Source organism: Columba livia, chromosome 3 (genome assembly GCF_036013475.1).
Source record: "Columba livia isolate bColLiv1 breed racing homer chromosome 3, bColLiv1.pat.W.v2, whole genome shotgun sequence".
Lineage (NCBI taxonomy): Eukaryota > Metazoa > Chordata > Aves > Columbiformes > Columbidae > Columba > Columba livia.
The window spans coordinates 46,281,319-46,301,035 of NC_088604.1; the positions used below are offsets into that span (position 1 = coordinate 46,281,319).

Genomic DNA, 19,717 nt, shown 5'->3' on the forward strand with positions numbered 1-19,717 from the left:
TTGGTGCTTCAGAAAATAAGGTAATTTGAAAAGCCAAAGAATTTATAAAGCATTGTACTAAGAGTAGAGATGTTTTACTTGAGGCTGAAATGTCTGGCCATGTCAGGACAACTGTTTTTCTGTTTTTTTTTGTTGTTGCCACTGTTGTTGTTTATGGTTTTTGTTTTGCTGGTTTGTTTTTAAGTGTAACTAAATTTAATCTAAAAAGCACATGCTACAAAATTTTTAACTATGCATTTTTACAACCTATCAGCTTCCTACATGCCACTAAGCTATTCTCTTGATTAGATACCAATTTCCGCTCACAGTATACTTTCCAAGAAGTTTTATAATACAAATTGTTCTAATATTACCAGTCTTTGTCATTAATCTGTAAAGTATTTACAGTTTCTTAAACAGTTATCCCCAAAATCTTCACATATATCTTCTCAGTAAAAGGCAGCTCAGTGCAATTCCTACAACAGGGCACATACCTTTTTTTAAGTACTACAAAATAAAATTAAGCAGATTTCTGGTGGCTTGCCTCTTAGCATTTACTTTCGTATTTAGCAATGAAAATTTCAAAGTGCATTTGGAAGTTCATCAAAAAGTGAATGAAATACTGGTCAATTATGACTCCAAATCCATTTAATTGTAGTTTTGAGGGTTTCAATTCTTGTCTTAATCCAAACACACACCTGTTCATAATATCACAACTCAACTGTGTATGCTACATGATGGCTGCTCTTTCATCCCTTCTCCATCCCTCATGTCTGAGACAAGCTACACATCACTGCCTACACTGTCAGCGAGTTAAGGTACCGTATATGACTGACAGAGTAGCAAAATACTTCGATTCAGTAAAAAAAAAAATATTTCCCAAAAAGTGTAAAAACAAAACAAGAAGTTGAAAAGTCAAACCAAGCCAAACCTAAGACAACAGTAAAAGTATGGTTTTTTCAGTTGTGGCTTATGTCATCACCAGAAGTGTTTTACCAGCATAGCATAAACATTTCAACTATATCAGGGACGCTTCCTCAGTCTGTCTTAAAGGTCAATGGTCAAACAGCAACAGAGCATGAACTGAGCTTCTGCACTTCCTCATCTGACCAGGGACTCAGCTTTTATTTACCTGTCCAGAGAAGGGAGTTTTGTTTGCTTATAGCTGCACATGACTACAACGACCAAGCAAAGAGAGGGAAAAAAAATGATATTGGAAAAAGTGATATAGCACATAGTTCATGAACACAGAAGCGTGTACTTCTTGAACGAGAGCTTTTCCACAGGAAACTGAAGATGCGGCTTGATGATTGGTTTAATCAGCTCTAAGACTACAAATCTGCAGGACGTAGTTCTGGTTAGCCACTTGCAGATTTCAATAACCTCATTTTTATAGCAGATACATACACTGCACATGGAATGAGATCATCTTGGCGACCTGGCTGAAAAGTTTCTAAACCTATTTGACTTTCACCTAATTAAAAGTAGGCTGTGGGCTGCTAGAAGTGTCAGGACATTCTATGATTCTATGCCATTCTTGAACCATCTTAGATCCAACATGTGGCCTTGGGGGGACCTAGATTATGTGTGTGTGTCAACAGAAAACTAATCCACCAAAGGCTTCCCCTCCACCACCTTGTGGTGGCTATACCTGTGCAAGGGAGGGACAGAAACATTCAGGTCAGTGCAAGAAGGAGGAGAGAGGGCAGAGGTAAAACACAGAACCACCTGACTTAACGGAAACCTGCAAACTACAGTGGATCGGGTGCAGTACTATCTGTACTCTACTCTCACTGCAAAAATACCTGATTAAACCAATTACCAAAAAAAAAGAACCAAAAACAACAACAAAATGAACCACCACCACCACCAACAAAATAACACCCTTTCATGTTGATGTGTTTTTAAGATGCTGACTGTAAAAGTCCACAAGATAATTTGGACTAGCCACAGGAAAAATTAGTATGATTCTTTATACTCAAAGCTGTTGTGGACAATTTATTTCAATCTCAGTCCCGTTAACCCTACAGTGAACATCAGGTGAAACTAATAAAAATTACAGAGATAAAACCAATTTCACTTGCCTGAGCTTCTTCCTTCATGCTTCAAGAAATAGTAAACTTGATGTTTCACTGACTCACATCAACACAGAAACAAAGTGAGGCCTACCCATTTATTTTCTATGGCCACATCAATGCTTTATATGACTATTTCTGCTAAACCCAGAAAGCAGAATTCCAACATATTTGTGCATCTGTTTGACAGCACACACCACATAATTTTGACTGTTTGTATGTGAGAAAAGGTTCCTAACTTAAAAAAAATCAATGACATTCAGTGTTTACTCTTGGCATAAACCAGAATTTTCACTGTTACACATACTCAAATCAAGGAAGAATGTTGTAAACAGAAACAAAATACGGGCTCTTTCACTACAGATGAGCATGGACAGCCAAGGAATTCTTCTTCTAGTTCTGTACTTAATACACAGAAAATTAAAGGTATCCTTTTGTTGCAGGTGTACACAGGATATTTTTACTTTTCCCCCAAGCAGCTGGAGGTTTGGGACATTAAGGAGTGCCTAAAGAGAGCAAGTGACTTGGAAGAAGACTGAGAAGGACACAGGTCTCAAGGTCAGTGACTTGAAGGTTTTAAAATTCTAAGAAGCACACTCCAAATTCTCTCTGAAGCCTGCACACTCATTCAATTGCCTCTACACCGGTGCCTGGTTATTCTTTGATCGGGTAAGTGCAGAATGGCTATTCCACAGGAGTCCTGCAAACTATCTCAGGAACTTGGAGATAAAACTATTAAGAAAAGCTACCAATAAAGAACAGCCATCAGCAACCTCTGCTACAGAGCACATAGTGAGTGATAAAGCAGATGAAAGGAGTTTAGCACTTCAAGATTATTTATTCTGACCTCTTCTATGAAAGACGAAGAACAGCAAAATAGTTTAATTTGCTTTGTTAAGTAACTCCTGGAACTTCAGAGGAAGATGACATAAACGCAGGAACTCTCTCCACTCTCTGCACTATACTACTACTATAATGCAAAATTCTGCCAAGGCGTGTGTTTTTTAGTGTCTAGGCAAGTAAGATTTAATTGTATTTTTGTTTTACCAATGTGACATCTTGTGTCTGGGCTGCTGCATTTTTATGAGCAGCCTATAATCCCCCAATCCTTATTTTGTGTCCTAGATATAAACTACAACCTCTCACCTAACCTGTTTGCAGTAAGTGGTGAGAGTATTGAACATGGAGCCACAAAATTCAGGTCTTGGCATTTTCTCAATCCTGATGCTTCCACAGGATCCCTAAAACCACTTTAATAGATATATGTAAGGCCTACACAAAAGAAAGACATAATGATACTTCCCCACACATATAACCTTCTGAATTTTGTACAAAATCATCCTATGCATTCTGTTTCTTAGAATGCCAGAAAAACAAAACAAAACCCAACAAAACCTCCCAAATTAATAAATATCTAATTGTCACTGTTAACATCCATGGCAGAGTTTTTCAGTAAAACTTGATTCCAAATAAACCTTTTTAATCCACACGAGCCTATGCTGGTAGATTTGTAAGTAGGGAACAGGATCCTGCCTGTACACATTTCATCTTGGTCTTGACAGTTACAGTAAGTTCTATTTGAGCACCCTCTAGCTGATCAAGAGGTACTATGTAAGCATACACATGAGAGAACCTAAAAGGAATCTCACTAAAGGGAAGCCACCCTGCATGACACTTGTAAATGGAGATCCTGCTGTCCACCACCTTCCTAACACAACCACGCTGGAACTACAGTTATCACAAAGTTGTTAGCCATTACAGAGGAAATCCCCTCCATGCTGCTCCCCCCCACCCCTTTCTGGCCATCACCCCTGCAACTCCTTATGCCATGAATATCAGAGGAACTGCCTCACAATCATATGCTATTATTTTTCAGGATTCTCTCTCACTGAAAGACCAGTTACAGCAGACTGCAGGCTGAAAACACTGCAGCACCTCCAATCTGTAATGAAAGAAACTGACAAAGACTACCTTCAGGAGGAAAACTCCTTTTTTTTTTTTAAATGGGGTATTAAAAAAAAAAAAATCACACACTTTGTATGACAAAAGCAACCCAAAGGCGTTTTCCTTCTACCCCTTCCTAACTATTTTATTATGGCAATTTTAGACGTACTTAGGACAGTGGATAAAATGTTCTAAAATCAGAGTGTTTCTCTTCAGTGTGACAACACCTTCCTGAGCACTCAAATTGTCTTAGAAAAATGGATGCAAGATAAACAAGGCTCTAATTTTCCAAATTCTGTGATCTAGATTATACCAAGTGTTCCAGTCTTTCCCCCATTGACGCAAAGGTCCAAAATAATGGCGTTGCTTTTGGCACCATAAGATATGAAGTGCACTACACCTACATTCATTACGGAAGTTTTCAAAAAGTATTGGCAGGTCCTTCAAAAACAGAGTACCCATGCACTTACTCTATAGAAGAGAACCATGTCAAAACAGCCATTCCTGTATGAAGAAAAGTTACCTTTGTCTGTTCACTATCAGGATCTTCAAGCCAGCAGTATGGGTCACTTATTTTACGCCCATGGTAATCAAACACCTGAATTTAAAAAATACAATACTTTAGAAAAAGACATGCACACAAGTAAACACTATTCATCAAGATGAAGGGCATTTGAAATTTCACAAGAGCATACAGTGCTAAGAAGCAAAGGAAGAGAAGCACAACACCTTGCTCCCAGGCGAGTTGCTAATATTACCATCCTTTGGTGAAGGCAGCAGAGTTACCCTCAGAAAAAAAAACACTGCGCACCAAAGAAATGCAGAACATGAACACAAATTCCTTCCACAAGACAGATTAGTGAAGTAAAAAAAACAAATAACTACAAAAACCTCCAACCAAACAAAAAAAACCTCAATGCCAAACAACCTCAAACCTCCTCCAAATCCAGGTGTTCGAGTCAAATCACAAAACCCGAATACTAGATGCACCCATATGCAAGTGTCTCTGGCTTAGCCCTCCCCACTATTGCTACTCACAAACGTGTGAGTAAAATACATATATAAATTAAAGGACAAAAAGTGAAGAAGACTAACACATGTGGTTGAATATATCTCCTTCCTTCCTCCAGTACACAAAATAAGACTAAATACCTGCTGTTAGGAGTTGCACAGTTCAGCCTTCTACTCAACTATGAAAGTAAATACTTGATTTTTTTCCAGTGTTAGTTCACGCTGGCAAACATTTAGGTTCAAAACTGATGTTAGTTCTGTAAATAATTCCTGGGCTGGCGCCTAAAGCACAATCCTTTGCAAAAGGAGAAGAAAACCGAACGCCTTTCAGCCAAACTCAGAGAGTGACCCTCGGTATCAAGTTACGGCTGGAACACAAGGAGACAGCCCATCTTGCAGATGTGCTATCACACAAAAATAGACCGGTTGTTCCTCCGCTACCGCTGTCCAGCCCAGGTGCAGGCCCGGATGCCCCAGACAGGCAGCGGAACCAGAAGCTCCGGGACTCGCTCTCCCGACTCGGCACGGCGGCCAGACGCGCTCCCGCCGGCCCAGCCGGGCGGCGGCCCGGGCCCTGCACACGCGGGACGTGCCCGCGGGCACCGGAGCCACCAATCCGGCTTTTCACGAGCCCCAGCAGCCGCCGCGGCCCACAGACGGCAAAAAAAACCGAGACCCTTTAAACGTAGCACGCTGGACTTTAAGGGCCCAAGCGGAACAAAGCCCTGAAAGCCGAGGAAGCACTAACCCCCCCGGGGCGGCCCTCAGCAGCACCCAAGGTGCCGACGAGACACGCTGCTTCCGCGGCCGGGCCCGGCGGCCGCCACACGCCGGCGGGCTGCCCTGGCGAGGGCCGTACTCACGGCGGTCTCGTCGCGGTACACCTCGGGGTACTGGAAGGCCTGCATGGTGCGCGGAGAGAGGCGAAGGGAAGAAGAGGAGCAGGACGAAGAGCAGCGCGGAAGCGGCCGCGGCGCCGGGGTCGGGGCTGCCAGCAGCAGGCGTGCGGCGCGGGCCAGGCGGAGCGCCGCCGCCATCCGTCCCGCCCCCTGCTGGCGAGCCGCGGCCCGGCCCGGGCGAGAGAGGCGGCCGGCGGCACGGCGCGTCTCACGGCGCCCCCTGCAGGAGCCGCCGCGCAGGCAGCGGCTGGTGCGGGGGAGCCGGGCGGGGCGGGAAGGACAGGCCGCGGGGGAGGGGGACGGACCGCTGGCGTCTGCAGCAGCCTGGCTCTTATCACAGAATCACAGAATGTTAGGGGTTGGAAGGAACCTCGGAAGATCATCTAGTGCAATCCCCCTGCCGGAGCAGGAGCACTCCCCTCCTGGTGCACCCCGCTCCGGCAGCGGCATTGTTTCACTCCACACCACCCGTCCAACGGGTTTCATCCTCCTTACAGAGTCGTTGTGAATTACAAGTTTGCTCTCTTGAGTGCAAAGTGCCAATGTCCCACTCAAAGATGCTGGTTTTGTTACAGAGTAGTACAAGTCATAGAATCGTAGAATCATAGAATCATTTTGGTTGGAAAAGACCCTCAAAATCATCGAGTCCAACCATTAACCCAACCCTGGCACTAACCCATGTCCTTGAGAACCTCGTCTCTACGTCTGTGGAACCCTGCCAGGGATGGTGACTCCACCACTTCCCTGGGCAGCCTGTTCCAATGCCTGACAACCCTTTCTGGAAAGAAATTTTTCCTAATATCCAATCTAAACCTCCCTTGGTGCAACTTGAGGCCATTTCCTCTTGTCCTGTCACTTGTTACTTGGGAAAAGTTGCGAAGTTCCACAAACAGAGCACCCTGCTGCTCTCTTCACTTATTTCTAGCACTGCCATTGCTCTGCCTTCAGTGAAGTCAGAGGTAGAGCTTGTTTATCAGTGCCACAAGCTACGCTCAGTGCCATGCAACACTGGGCAGGCCAGCTTGGGCTTTGCCCTCACAGAGGGGTTATCCCTCCTGCCTATGGAGAGCTGATGCCTCCTGAAGTTTCCAGCTGAGATCATCAGGACATTTAACCTCTGCTATGGACTCAGAGAGCTCACGGGGGACAATTATCCCCACAGTAATGGATTCTTCTGAAATATCAACTCTGTAAAAAAGGGGGCAAAAGTGAGCCAGAGGCTCGCCAGGGAGAATGACACTGGAAGTCTGGGTACTAGATCAAACTAGCATACCTGCAATGCAAAAGTCTTAATCATTTATATAAAATCTAATTGCTGGAGAACTGGGACATGCTCCCCAGGGACGTAGTCACAGCCCCAAGCCCGACAGTGTTCAGGAAGAGACTGGACAATGTCCTCAGACACACGGTGTGAACCGTGGGGTTTTCCTGTGCAGGGACAGGAGTTGGACTTGATGATCCTTATGGGTCCCTCCCACCTCAGGACATTCTTGTAGGGCTGATTAGTTACAACATTTGCATACAAGTTGTATAACACTATCCTTACTACACATGCTCAGTGAGTAGGGGTCTTCTCCTGGAGGCGGGTAGCCTTTGGTGAGGAGGTGTGGTTCTGTATTAAAATGATATTATAATGAGCAAAGTTTACTTTAGGTTAAGCACGTCCACAAAATTTGACAATAATCACTAAATAATCAGCTGTTCATGGTTGGCTTCTCAATTCCAGGATAGGATTTGTTCTACAATTAAAAGTTAATTGCTGCTAGACATCTCATTTATTATTCATATCAAAGTTAACCTATGCTAGACATCTCTTCTGCAATTTACCTAATATTAGCTAGGAGACCTCATGATCAGGACTTTTGGCTGATCCAGCAACAATAGTAAATGTTAAAAAAAAAAAAAGTTCATGTTTGTTTGGGTTTTTTTCTTTTCCTCTCAGCTCCCCCACCTTGACACAGGGTGTGGAGAGAGGCTCAGACCCGATCTGGAGAGCTCCCCTCAAATGATGCCTGGAAAATAGTGCCTGTTTCATGGTTAAGGGCTCAGGGCAGCCTGAGGCCAGGCCCACCCAAACCTTCAAGGCCTGTACATCAAACATGCTGCCCCACAAGCAGCACAGAAGCAAATGACAAGTCAGCCAACAAGCCTCAGTGAGAACAGTGGCTCCAGTGCATTAGCCACTAGAGGTGTTTCGGGTAGGTGACCTCAGGCTCATCAGCCAGGTGTTTATTTTGCAAGAGGGTTTCCTGAGTCAGAAAACTTACAAACTTTTTTCCTTCCAGGTAGTCACCGAGCAGGCCCCCGTGTCACAAAAATACTGGAAACATGCAGCAATCAGGTTGTCCTTGGGCTAGCAACATGTCTTAACTGCTTTTTTTCTAAATAGCTGCAGCTTCAGAGTTGCCGCCAGCAGCCCTCACCAAGTCATCCTGTCAGCCTGAGGAGGACGTCACCTCAGCTCATCTGGGGTAAACTCCCATGTACATGTGGCATGTGGCACCAGCCCGGAACAAGGAGTTCTGCAGGTGTTGGCGTTTAAAGGTTCGATCAGCCTGATGAGCGTTCGCAATTGTGAATAAAGTAACCACTTGGAATGACAACGATCTAAACCATTTCAGAAATGGCATTGAATGTTTATAGTTACCAGCTCAGAAATGTGTCTTGATTGCTTACTCTTAATGAAAAGTTACCACCTCTAATTGGGTTTCCTGTGGCAAGGTTGAGGGTTGTGTGTGTATGAGGAAATAAGCCAGTCCCATAATGATCACTGTTCCTCAGTGACATAACTGCATTCATCAGCTTAATTTACATCCTAAACAATGCCTACGTGGCTTCTTGTCTCTCGTCCCTTCTCTTTTGGTCATTTTTCCTTCTTACCTTGTTCCTCCATTAATCTCCCTTTACAAGGCTGGAGCATAGCTGCCAACTATACCTTTTGTTTGTAGCACTCAAGAATGGGCAGCCAGCAAGATGGTTAATGGCAATGTCTTGACATGCCCAATGCTGATAAAAGTTTGCCAACTGTCTGAGCGACTTGCTCAGGTAAACACTGGCAGGCAAAGGCTGCCACATTTCTGTCTAGAGCTTCCTGGACAGAAGTACCTATGTGCATGAAATGGTATCATATGGAGAATTAGCTCAATAGCTCTGTAAGAGCTTGGCTGTCTGCTACTGTCACTGTTTACTGCAGGGCAACAATTAACCATGTCAGATACTCTCTGTTAACCCCCTTCCCTCCCTACTATGGCAAAGGAACAGGAGGAAAAAGGAGAAAGACTTACAAGTTGGAAAGTTAAAAATGCTTTACTAATAATACTAATAATAAGAGAAAATAATGCAAAATATACAAAACCAATATTGAATTTCCCAGTGTCACGCCACAGGCTACATGTCAGGCACCCAAAGTCCTGGACTGGACACAGGAACTGGATTCAGGGATGGACATACTGAAACCAGAACTAGGATCGTAGGCAGAACAGGCAGAACTCTTCAGATGTCAGCCATGAATGAAGAGAGAGGGTCTTGTGATCTCCCAGTTTTATACACTGTATGACAAGGATGGCATGGGATACCTAGTTGGTCAATTTTAATCGCCTGTTCTGTCTGCCCCTCCATGCAAGTACATCTCTCTCAATTTTGGGACCTGCAAAATGTATCAGCAGCCTTGGTGGCCATAGCAATAAGGATAAACCTGTGTCTCTTCTGCATACCATTGCTACCATTATCAGCTCTGGAGCAAACAGCGTCTGGAAAACATGCACCCAACTTCAGAAAAAATGCAGTTCCTTAGAATAACTTAGCTGAAAGGAAATTGGTTAATGTATTTTAACGTACCTCACATTTATCCAGAATTTCTGAATGTTTAGCAGCTCAGTCAGTCTTGCAAATAGCTTTGGCTGAGCAGCTGAGTACATCCAAATCTCCTGGGAATTTCCACAACCTTTTCACGGATCAGGTTGGTGCTGTAAAGGCAGCCAAGCTGAGGTGTACTGGAAGTTTGGGGCAGGCGTTACTTTACGCACATGAAGAAGCCTGATCTGCCGGGAGAGGGCAGCCTGACTGCACAGCGCTGTGCAGCTGCCACCGAGCAGATTTGTCAGGCTTCAGCAATCCTTTCGATCCAGGGCACTGTAATTCCTGAATGGGCTGCCAAACATCCAGTAATCACAGTAATTATCCATCACAATACCTTCTAATTCATCCTGGATACACGGAAGGCGGGAATATACAAAGAAACCCAAGTACATGGTTGTCCAAGATAAGATCTTTGGGCCTGTATTTTACAAGCAGTAATTGTCTTTCAGGTGAGCACCAGGAACAGAAAGTGAATTTGGTTCATACTGTAAATTTCTCCTTTGTTTCTTTGGGGTGGGGGAGTAGTGAAGGATCATATGTGAACTACAGCAAAAGCAGCAAGCCTACGCTGTCTGAACTTTTCTTACCGGAAAAGCAGTTAATACAGGTTACATAATGTCGAAAATACAGCCCAAAACATGATGTGTGTGTGTATTTGGTTGATTTGTGTGTGTGAGGTTTTGTTTTTGTTTTTACCAGGGACCAGGCACCCCGTAGAAATAAAAGGGACAGTGTGCAGTCTGTTTGCAGAAATACTTTTTACCAAAGGTGTAGCAATCTTCTCTCTTTTTCAATATGTTTCCTAACACAAAGTTAAAAGTAATTAGTATTAGGATCTCATCATAACTGAAATTTTGCAGCCTGTCTTAATTGTTCAATGTTATAGCAGCAATTAAAATTCTACTAAAGTTTTACCTTTTCTCGAGCCTAACCAACCCCAGCAGAGTTCAGATATGATATTTGCTGAGTTTTGAGGTTAGGCTGCTGTGTAAGTAAGAATTCTCATCCTTTATTTCAGAAAAGGTTTGAAAATCTCTTGGTAGTCTTTATCGTCTTATCACACTGCCATGTTAGCACAAACCTGATAGTTTGAAAAACACATACTGTTCTCTGCTGATATTAATTATACTTCTGCTGATCATCCAGTCATTAGCAAATCTCTTTCAGCTTAGTCAGCATCTCCACAATGACTCACTGCAAGTAGTGTATTGACTGGGTAGGAAGTGACCTTATTGTTCTTGTAAGGGAAGATCTGACAAAAAAATCTAGCAGCAAATTTTGGGTTTACCTTTCCTTTTAATCCTTTCCCTATCCTTTCTCCACCATTATCACTCAGCGATGACTGGAAACTTTTCTGCTGTAGAAAGAAGGCAGGTCTGTACCTTTAGTCCTGTTTTCTTATGCATTTAAAGAATTTATCTACCTAAGACAGCAGTTCTGCTGTTCAGACATTTATCAACAGGTGTCAGCAGAACCTCAGTCTTTCACGATCATGAGCCTGTGCGGCGGTCTACAGGTCTACAAATAACTGGAGTTTCAGAGAAATGTGACTCTGAAAGCGTCTGCTCTGCTGGATTTCTATTTTGGAAGCACTGACTTAAGAGACTAAGTCCTGCTGATTTTCAGTGAATCTTTAATTCCTAAATTATTTTTATCTACTATCCGTATTCATTATGAAAATTACATATTGCTCATGGATAATTGAAGAGTTGCTTGTTTTTTGAGCTGAATTATGAAGTGGCTTATGTAACAAAATATGGTTTTATTATCTCAGTTATAGAAACCTACACATGATGTAGATCTGGTCAGTGTTTGAAAGTACAACCAAGCAAAGCAATATTTCATTGTGGTAAACTGCTCTGCACACCATGGGACAGGACGGGTGCATTGAAGTCAGTGGTGAGCTGCAGATCATACTCTGGCTTGTCCTGGGGCTATGCCTTGGTGTGCCTTCACTCCTGGTGCTGTCACATCAATTAAACGATGAAGGGATATCTGCCTGGGGAGTTAGTATGGAACAGCAATTGCAAAGTAGTATTTCAAAGTATTCCATCAGGCATGGAACCTAAAGCATGATTATGGTATGATAAACAAATGTAAACTGACGTATGAGTATCAACATGCAGATCATAATATAAGTACATACAAATAAAAATAGCTTTTCTTCAAAGGAATTTTTTCAGACAGGTGAGAGTTAAGGTGGTTTAGGCTCACCTTTTCCTTCTGCAGTGACCTTCTTTGTGAAGTGAAGAATGAGCAAAATTCTAATCCTAGAAGAGGCTAATGACGACATTTTTTTATTTGACACTATGTTTTTTGTCTTCATTTTTAAACTGATAACAATTGGCCATTAAAAAAAGGATTTGCCAAATACCAGAAATCACATAGGAAAATCTACCCAGGGACTGTCCCTGCACAGACAGTCAATACTCTCCTTTCACTGTATTTGTTGTGTTAGAGTCTATTAAGAAGTTGTCAGGGAGACCTTCAGTGTTTGAAAGGTTAGGTACTGCCTACTTATGCACCAGATCACCGTGTATTCGTGACATCTAGGTTATACTTCAGCGTTTCTGGAAATGTATCCTAAACTTATACAATTAAGCTGGGACTCCATGTCTTGTGAATTTTGCTATTCTTAAGAAGGCTCTTGCAGAAAAGTTAGAAGGGTTTAAACTTTTCTTGGTACACAATATTAAACAGGGGAGAAGGATGGGACATAAAACTTAACACAGTCAACAGAAGTTTTTCTATCTACTTTTTTCCCCCACATATTTCAATGATCTGTGAATCAACCCTTCTTTCATCTTCTCCCACTAAACATCACTCTACAAAAAGAACTATATAAGCATAATTTTCTGTCTAATGAAATGATATTCCTTCTTTTGTGTGGAAACATAGCAAATCCATATTAATAAAATGGAAAGAAAATTGCTTATTTCTGTGTGTTTGCTTTTGCTTTTCTGAACTACTCTTTTGTTGGTGTTGTATGCTGCAAAAATACTTTATAAGCTAATTCCTGTCTTCAATCACCAAAACCAACTAAGATAACCTTTATATTGAAGAGGATGACAGTATAAATAACCTTTACATGGCAGTATCTGAAAATGCAGACACATATCAGTTGGAAGGAGGTTTTTTATTCTTTTCAGTTCTGAAAGTGCAAGGACGATTGTTTTATTGCTTTGGAGGAAATCTTCTCCTTATTGAAGTTGAATGAAGTTTTGTCATTGATTTCAAGAGAGTAGGAGTGTCACCCCTAATCTTGGCAGTGGGCAAAACAGAAGGCAGCTTCCTGTTAACAGCTTATGACTTGTTGACAGAATTTGAAATACACTAAACATAGGGAAATTGATATATTTTTCTTGGAAAGGAAAACAGTTTTAGCTCCTTTTAAAAGGCTCCACAGCTAGAAATATCTTCTTCTGCAGACATCATCTACCCATGTTTAATATATTTCAAATGTATGTGTTCAAATGGCTTAGAAATAGAGCTTTCTATTGTGCCTCAGAACACATTTGGTTTGGGTTAGAACACTACAGAAACTATAGATCCCTGCGGAAAAAAATATGCTTTAGAGTCAGGGCACCAGAAATGCGATTCCAAGCAAGACTTGCACATGCCTTTGACAAGAAACCCTTGATACATGGGAAAAAGAAAGAAAACTGTATGCAATTCAGTGACCACCAAATCTGAAATTCAAACTACATTGGACAATGTGTTAGGTTATCACACACAGTAGTGCTCTAGCCACCCTGTATGGCAAATCATTTAAAATATTTCCACTACAGTTCCACAAAGGAGACAAAAATAAGAAGCAAGAAAAAATTTCAGTTCCAAAAGTGTCTTTGAAGAAAGGCACCAAATTTTGATAGGCAATATATAATGATATTTGTAAACAATCTTTTTTTATTTTATTTTTTTTTTAACATTTAGGGATAACTTTAGCCTCTCCTCCAAAGGAGAATTAATTAAACATAGTCAAATAACTGAATAAAGTATTCCCAACGTTTGTGTAGCTGAATGTGAAATGTCTGTAGTTCTGATACTGCAGTGTCTGTTCAGTTCAGATGTGGACAAGGGCTTCACCATGCCCTATTCCACGCATGCTCAAGTGGTAAAGATTCTTGATGCATTTATGATTTAAGGTTTACAATCAAAGTAGAAAACACAAGCCAGCAGGTAGCTACATTCAGGGATGTGGAGGAAAAAAAGGCAGCATTACTGGTTATTATGCATGTAACACTTGCAGTGAGCCAGCAACCTGTTTTGTGCAGACACTGTGAGAAACTGAAAGCTCCCGGGGAAATTTTGAAGGTGCACAATGACAGTGCTGTATATTTTCATAGAGAGCTCCTCCCAGGCTGGAAGGGCAGTGCAGGAAGAGAACGTTACAGCTGTGAAAGGTTTATGAATGTGTGATGACAGCTTGTGCCATGGGATATCAGAAATGGCAGTGGGGCTGCAATCTGCATGCAGGAGAATTATGTCGTGCTTCATGATGGCGGAGCTGATGGGAAGATGCGAGGAGAGAGGAAACCAACCTACAGCTGTGGGTGGAGAGGAAAGAGCGGGAAACGTGCTCTATCAAAACCAGGGAGAAGCATCTTGTGGGAGCAGAAAAGCAAAAGGATGAAAGCCAGACTAGTAGTTTTAGCTGTATGGAAGTATGAGGTCATAGCTTTGAAGCTTTATGTATCAGAATTTACAGAAAACCTTGATATGAGAAACGGAGGTGGAGAAAGTCCCAGTCTGAGCTGGCTGACAAGTTCAAGGCCCAAGCACCAGACAGGCCAATGATGTTCACCACGGTGACTGGAAAAAGCAGCAGCAAGGAGAGCTCAGAAGGCAGATTAAGAGCTCTGGTGAACCATACTGGGACTGAGCCGATGGCGAGACATCCAGAGAGAAGCAGGCTGAGCTTCAGGGTTGTACAGAAGGGACCATACGGGTGGATTTGAGTCATCAGTGTGAGCAGTTGAGCTTGTGCTTACAGATAAGCTTCCCCAGAGAGAAGGTGCTTTCTCCAGAGGGAGGAGGGAAGGAGAGCAAGGGCAGAGCCCTTGGGAACCCACAGAAAGCTGGAGAAAAAAAGGGCATGTTATTTTCCTATTCCAGCATCTGATTTGTTGATAATAAAAGCTTTTAATAACTGATTTTAAATCCTACTACCAAAAATTATAAAGGCACCGATTTTAATTTAGCATGAAGCTGATACAGAAGCCCTACATGGTTTACTGAGTCTCTTTTGGAGACGAATTTTAAGTTTCTCCAGTTGCAACAATATTACTGAAAACAAATGTTTTCTGTATACTTTGTTATTTCCTTCTCCTGGAGAAGTCGGCAGGAATTTGAAAGGAACAGAAATTTCAAAGACCCAATAAATATTAGAATAAGTGTAACATTTTGAGTTCTGACAGCAAATGATGGGAAGGAGAAATTGAGACAAATTTTGTGAAAAATCATAGAATAGTTTCGGTTGGAAGAGACCTTCAAAGTTCATCTAGTCCAACTCCCCTGCAATGAGCAGGGACAACTTCAACTAGACCATGAGCCAGCACTGTGCCCTTGTGGCCAGGAAGACCAATAGCATCCTGGGGTGTATTAGAAGGGGGGTGGTCAGTTGGTTGAGAGAGGTTCTCCTTCCCTTCTACTCTGCCATGGTGAGACCACACCTGGAGTATTGTCTCCAGTTCTGGGCCACTCAGTTCGAGAAAGACAGGGAACTGCTGGAGAGAGTCCAGCGCAGGGCAACAAAGATGATTAAGGGAGTGGAGCATCTCCCTTACGAAGAAAGGCTGAGGGAGCTGGGGCTCTTTAGCCTGGAGAAGAGGAGACTGAGGGGTGACCTCATTAATGTTTACAAATATATAAAGGGTGAGTGTCACAAGGATGGAGCCAGGCTCTTCTCGGTGACAACCAATGATAGGACAAGGGGTAATGGGTTCAAACTGGAACACAAGAGGTTCCACTTAAATTTGAGAAGAAACTTCTTCACAGTGAGGGTGACAGAGCACTGGAACAGGCTGCCCAGGGGTTTGTGGAGTCTCCTACTCTGGAGGCATTCAAGACACACCTGGACGCCTTCCTGTGTAACCTCATCTAGGTGTTCCTGCTCCGGCAGGGGGATTGGACTAGATGATCTTTTGAGATCCCTTCCAATCCCTGACATTCTGTGATTCTGGGTTGCTCAGAGCCCCGTCCAGCCTGACCCTGAATGTCTCCAGGGGTGGGACCTCTACTACTTCTCTGGGAAAGCTGTTCCAGTGTTCTACCACCCTCATTAATTCCTCTTCTGAACATATTTATTAGGTGTTCTTCCTTTACCTTCAGTCTAGGTGGAGGAGGCATCCTTTTCACTGACTGGAACAGGTTTCTGATCACAGCCAGGAAGCATGGAACAAGTCAAAGAAATTGCAAAAGTATGACACTTTTGGGTGGAAAAAAAATCTGCAAAAAAATGCTCACGAACTTTCCCCTTATTCGTTTAATCTAATTAATCTAATTCAGTTTTGCCTCCTGGTGGAAGTCCTGTTCCCAACGCTGTACATGCCTAAGAGTCATCAAAAGGTACAGAACAAGGTCAAGGTAGAAAAAGACCTCTGCTTTATAACTTTATAGACCTACTATTCCAAAGCTCTGCTTAAATTAGACAGGTTAGAAGAACTCTTTATGCATCTTGGATAAAAAATAAGTCTCTATTTGTGCTAAATAACAGTGACGTGTCCTGCTTCCCCTTGCCCCACTCCTCACGTATGTAGTGGTATTGTGAAATCGATATTCAGCAGCTATTTCTGCTGTCTAGCTTCTGTAGAACCAACAGGTTACTGCTGCAGGTTATTTGATCCCTCACAAAAATTATTTAATTATCCATGGTTAAATATTCTAGAGGAAATAAAAGTATTTGGAAAAGAAAAGAACTTAAAGGAGAGAAGTACGAGAATTAAAGACTGGGAGACCACATCTTCTTCTGCAAGAAGAGTCTTGCTTGCCTGGTAGACTTTCTTTGATCTCTAATTACATTAGATGTTAGTGTTGCAGTAAGCTTTTTTTGATCCCTAATTATGTTAGATGTTATGGTGTTGATGTTAATGCTGTAAATAACCCCTCTCTGAATTCACTAATTAAATCTTTTAATATTATTCATTCCCTCCTACCAAAACTTACTTCAGTAATTAAAAATATGATAGTAATTTATTCTAGCCATATGACTATTTTGTTCAGATATTTATTTACATAATTGTATTTTATTACAAGCTCACAAAAATTCACCCTCATCATTTAATTACAGATGTATGTGGAAAGCCAAGAGGTATTTGGAGTTAGGCTGTGTTTGTTCGTTCTATTTATGCCCTTACTCTTGCGAACTTCAGGGTATTTACAAAGGTATAAAGGGTAATGGTTGTTACCACACCAAGTAAAACTTGCAAAATATCTCCATTTGCTTCATGATAAGCATGTTATCTAAATCCTGTAAGCACTAAAGAGATCAGAGAAAGAAATGTGCCTTTCTCTTGTGTAATGCTACCTGGATTTTCTTTCTGTCCTGCAGGACACTGACACGTTGCTGTAAACCAGCTTTCTTAACCACCTGGGTGCTCACTGCTGTTCACCAATACCACCGCTGCACTTGATGTCATACAGTCACAACCCCAGGCACACGTAAATAGACACATTTCTACACAGCTTTTAGGATTTCTCTTCTAGCAGTGCTAACTGAAGATTGATGCCTATGTAAGATCTGTGCTTGTGCTTGGCAGGTCATGATTTGAGCTGGCAGATTTTGGCCAAAGAGACATCGGGGCCTCAGGTGGTGAGTGGGAACGAATAACAGACTTACTCCAAGGCTCAACCCTTTGGAAAAAGTGCAGTAACTTTAGTAACCATGCCCCTACACCTACTAAAGACACTGAACTGGCCTTCTGGCTTTGGGATAATAAACCTTACAGCTTCATTTCCTGGAGGGTGCCAAAAATAAATGAAGCCAGCCCTCCTCGTTCCAGGGGGTGGAAAAGTTGGCAATTGGTCTTCTCCAAGGGAAAACAAACAGACCCAGTCCCTTGGTCCCAAAGACAAGAGGTCCCTCCCTTTTCTCCTTGCAGAATAACACAGAGCTGAAACTGTGTTTTGCTGAGTTAAAATAACCCTTTTTTCTTCCCTGGAGACTGCCTGATATGCAAGTAAGATGTGGTGCCAACCACTGGGCTGGAACAGGGGGTTTGCCTGCTGAGCCATCCAATCTCACCAGCCCACTGCAGCTGGGGGAGGTTCAGTACCCCTCTTATTTACTCCTCCTGATCTCTCCTTTTCAGGAGGATTTGCTCATTAGTGGAAAGAGTCGCTTAGTGACCACAGAGAGCACTACATCTGAGACTTACACTTCATAGGTATAGGTCACATAAAAATCCATTTATCCATGTCTTACCTGTTACCATCTAACCAATTCAGTCACCCTTATACCTGTCCCTGAACAGGCAGGATCAGGTTTGGAAGGACCTTGAGGAAATGATGAGGAGAGCCTTTATCCACCAGGTCCCTCTGCCTTAGAAACCCACCCAAATCAGCCCATGGCTTTCACAACTGCACTAGTCCATCCAACCAGTGTGCCTAGGGGCAGCTCTTCCGTGGTGCCTCAGAGATCTGCCACTCCACCAAGCCCTTGCCTCTCCTCACATACATCTGAAAGACATTTTCACCATATGTGAGTGGAGATCTCATGATACCTTGTGCTCTGTTTGGGTGAAACACTTGAAGATCCTTTCCCAGTGACTCAGGGAGGTGCCCACCCATTCTTGGAAAACAGGAGATTCTGGAATGGCACTACTGGAGGACCATCAGCAGGTCCTTGGTCCAACTTGTGCATCTACTACAAAGCAGGAATGATCACAGAACCAGGTTTCCAGCCCATATACCTAAATCTTTCTGCCAAGACTCAATTTAACTCTGCACCAGAGACATCTTGTACTGTTTTACTACTCATCTTGCAGAATCCCATAGTCCCTGACATACATGCACCAAAAGCCCATTTACCAGTACATACTATGCTATCCAAGATGGTAAAAAATGGACTCAGGTCCCCTCCTCCCTTTCCCCTGCCCTTGTGTACCTGCACACTCAGCGATTCCCTCACGTACAGCATTAAGATCTTCCTCTAGGTTTGCTTTGCTTGCTTATCATAGTCTCGAGAGTTACTACTATGTAAAGTTAAAATCTGTTGAGCACAAGGGCATTTGACCCTGACCGCAACCTGCTGTTCCTTTAACAAACAGTTAAGACATTCCATGTGTGACTAAATTTGAAAGCAAACCCAAGAATTAATCTGATTGTTTTAAATAGGGATATAAATAAGAACAAGCCCAGCCATTGCCCAAGAGATAAGCCAAAACTTCGAGGTTCAATAAAAGTTCAGTCCCTTCTGCAGTTTCTTAGGCAGGATTTGTTGGGTCTTTATTTAGGGAATAGGGTCTTAATTCAGGGAAAAGGTCTTTATTTAAGGCTTTTAGGGAACACAATGTCCCCCTGAAGCTTGGAGTATGTGTTCTCATTTCTATTTGAGTAACAGTTTCCTCTAGGTATGGATGACACTAAAGGAAAATAGCTTAGTGAAATCCATAATTGCCTAGCACAAATAGTATTTTGTGGGACTTCTCATTCTAGCGTGCAGTAGTAAGTAACAAAATAGCTATAAATATATCTGCATAAATCTGCACTACGTGTATCTATCCTGTGGTTTGTGAGGAGAAGAGAATGCAGCCAGCCTTTAAATCAGGCTTGGTATAGAGGTTTGGCAAGTATAATGCAGCTTAGCCTTTTAAAAAACTATTAGCAGAAGAAGACAATACCAAATGTTAATGTTAGTGGCACCTTGTTTGATCAATTTTGTTAAAATTATAAGGATCTTTTACAAGATGATATCTTAGATCCTTGAATAAGCTGAGTAAAACACATCTTTGA

General features: G+C 42.4%; 1 protein-coding gene across 3 annotated transcripts in view; it reads right to left on the reverse strand.

The window, feature by feature from the left end:
* The window catches only part of PREP (prolyl endopeptidase), a 108,059-nt gene extending 98,189 nt beyond the window's left edge, over window positions 1–9,870 (reverse strand). Inside the window, exons 1-2 of one of the 3 annotated variants that reach the window (XM_065056608.1) lie at window positions 9,746–9,870; window positions 4,522–4,596 (exon numbers count right to left, since the gene is read on the reverse strand). Coding sequence is in view for 1 of the 3 variants with exons in the window: in XM_065056607.1 (XP_064912679.1) it covers window positions 4,522–4,596; window positions 5,873–6,046 (249 nt within the window). In the remaining 2 variants the exon portion in view is untranslated. Of the gene's footprint in view, window positions 1–4,521; window positions 4,597–5,150; window positions 5,483–5,872; window positions 6,079–9,745 lie in introns of those variants that run through there. The other 2 variants (XM_065056607.1, XM_021297228.2) reach the window with 2 other exon arrangements.
* Between the last annotated feature and the right edge of the window lie 9,847 nt (window positions 9,871–19,717).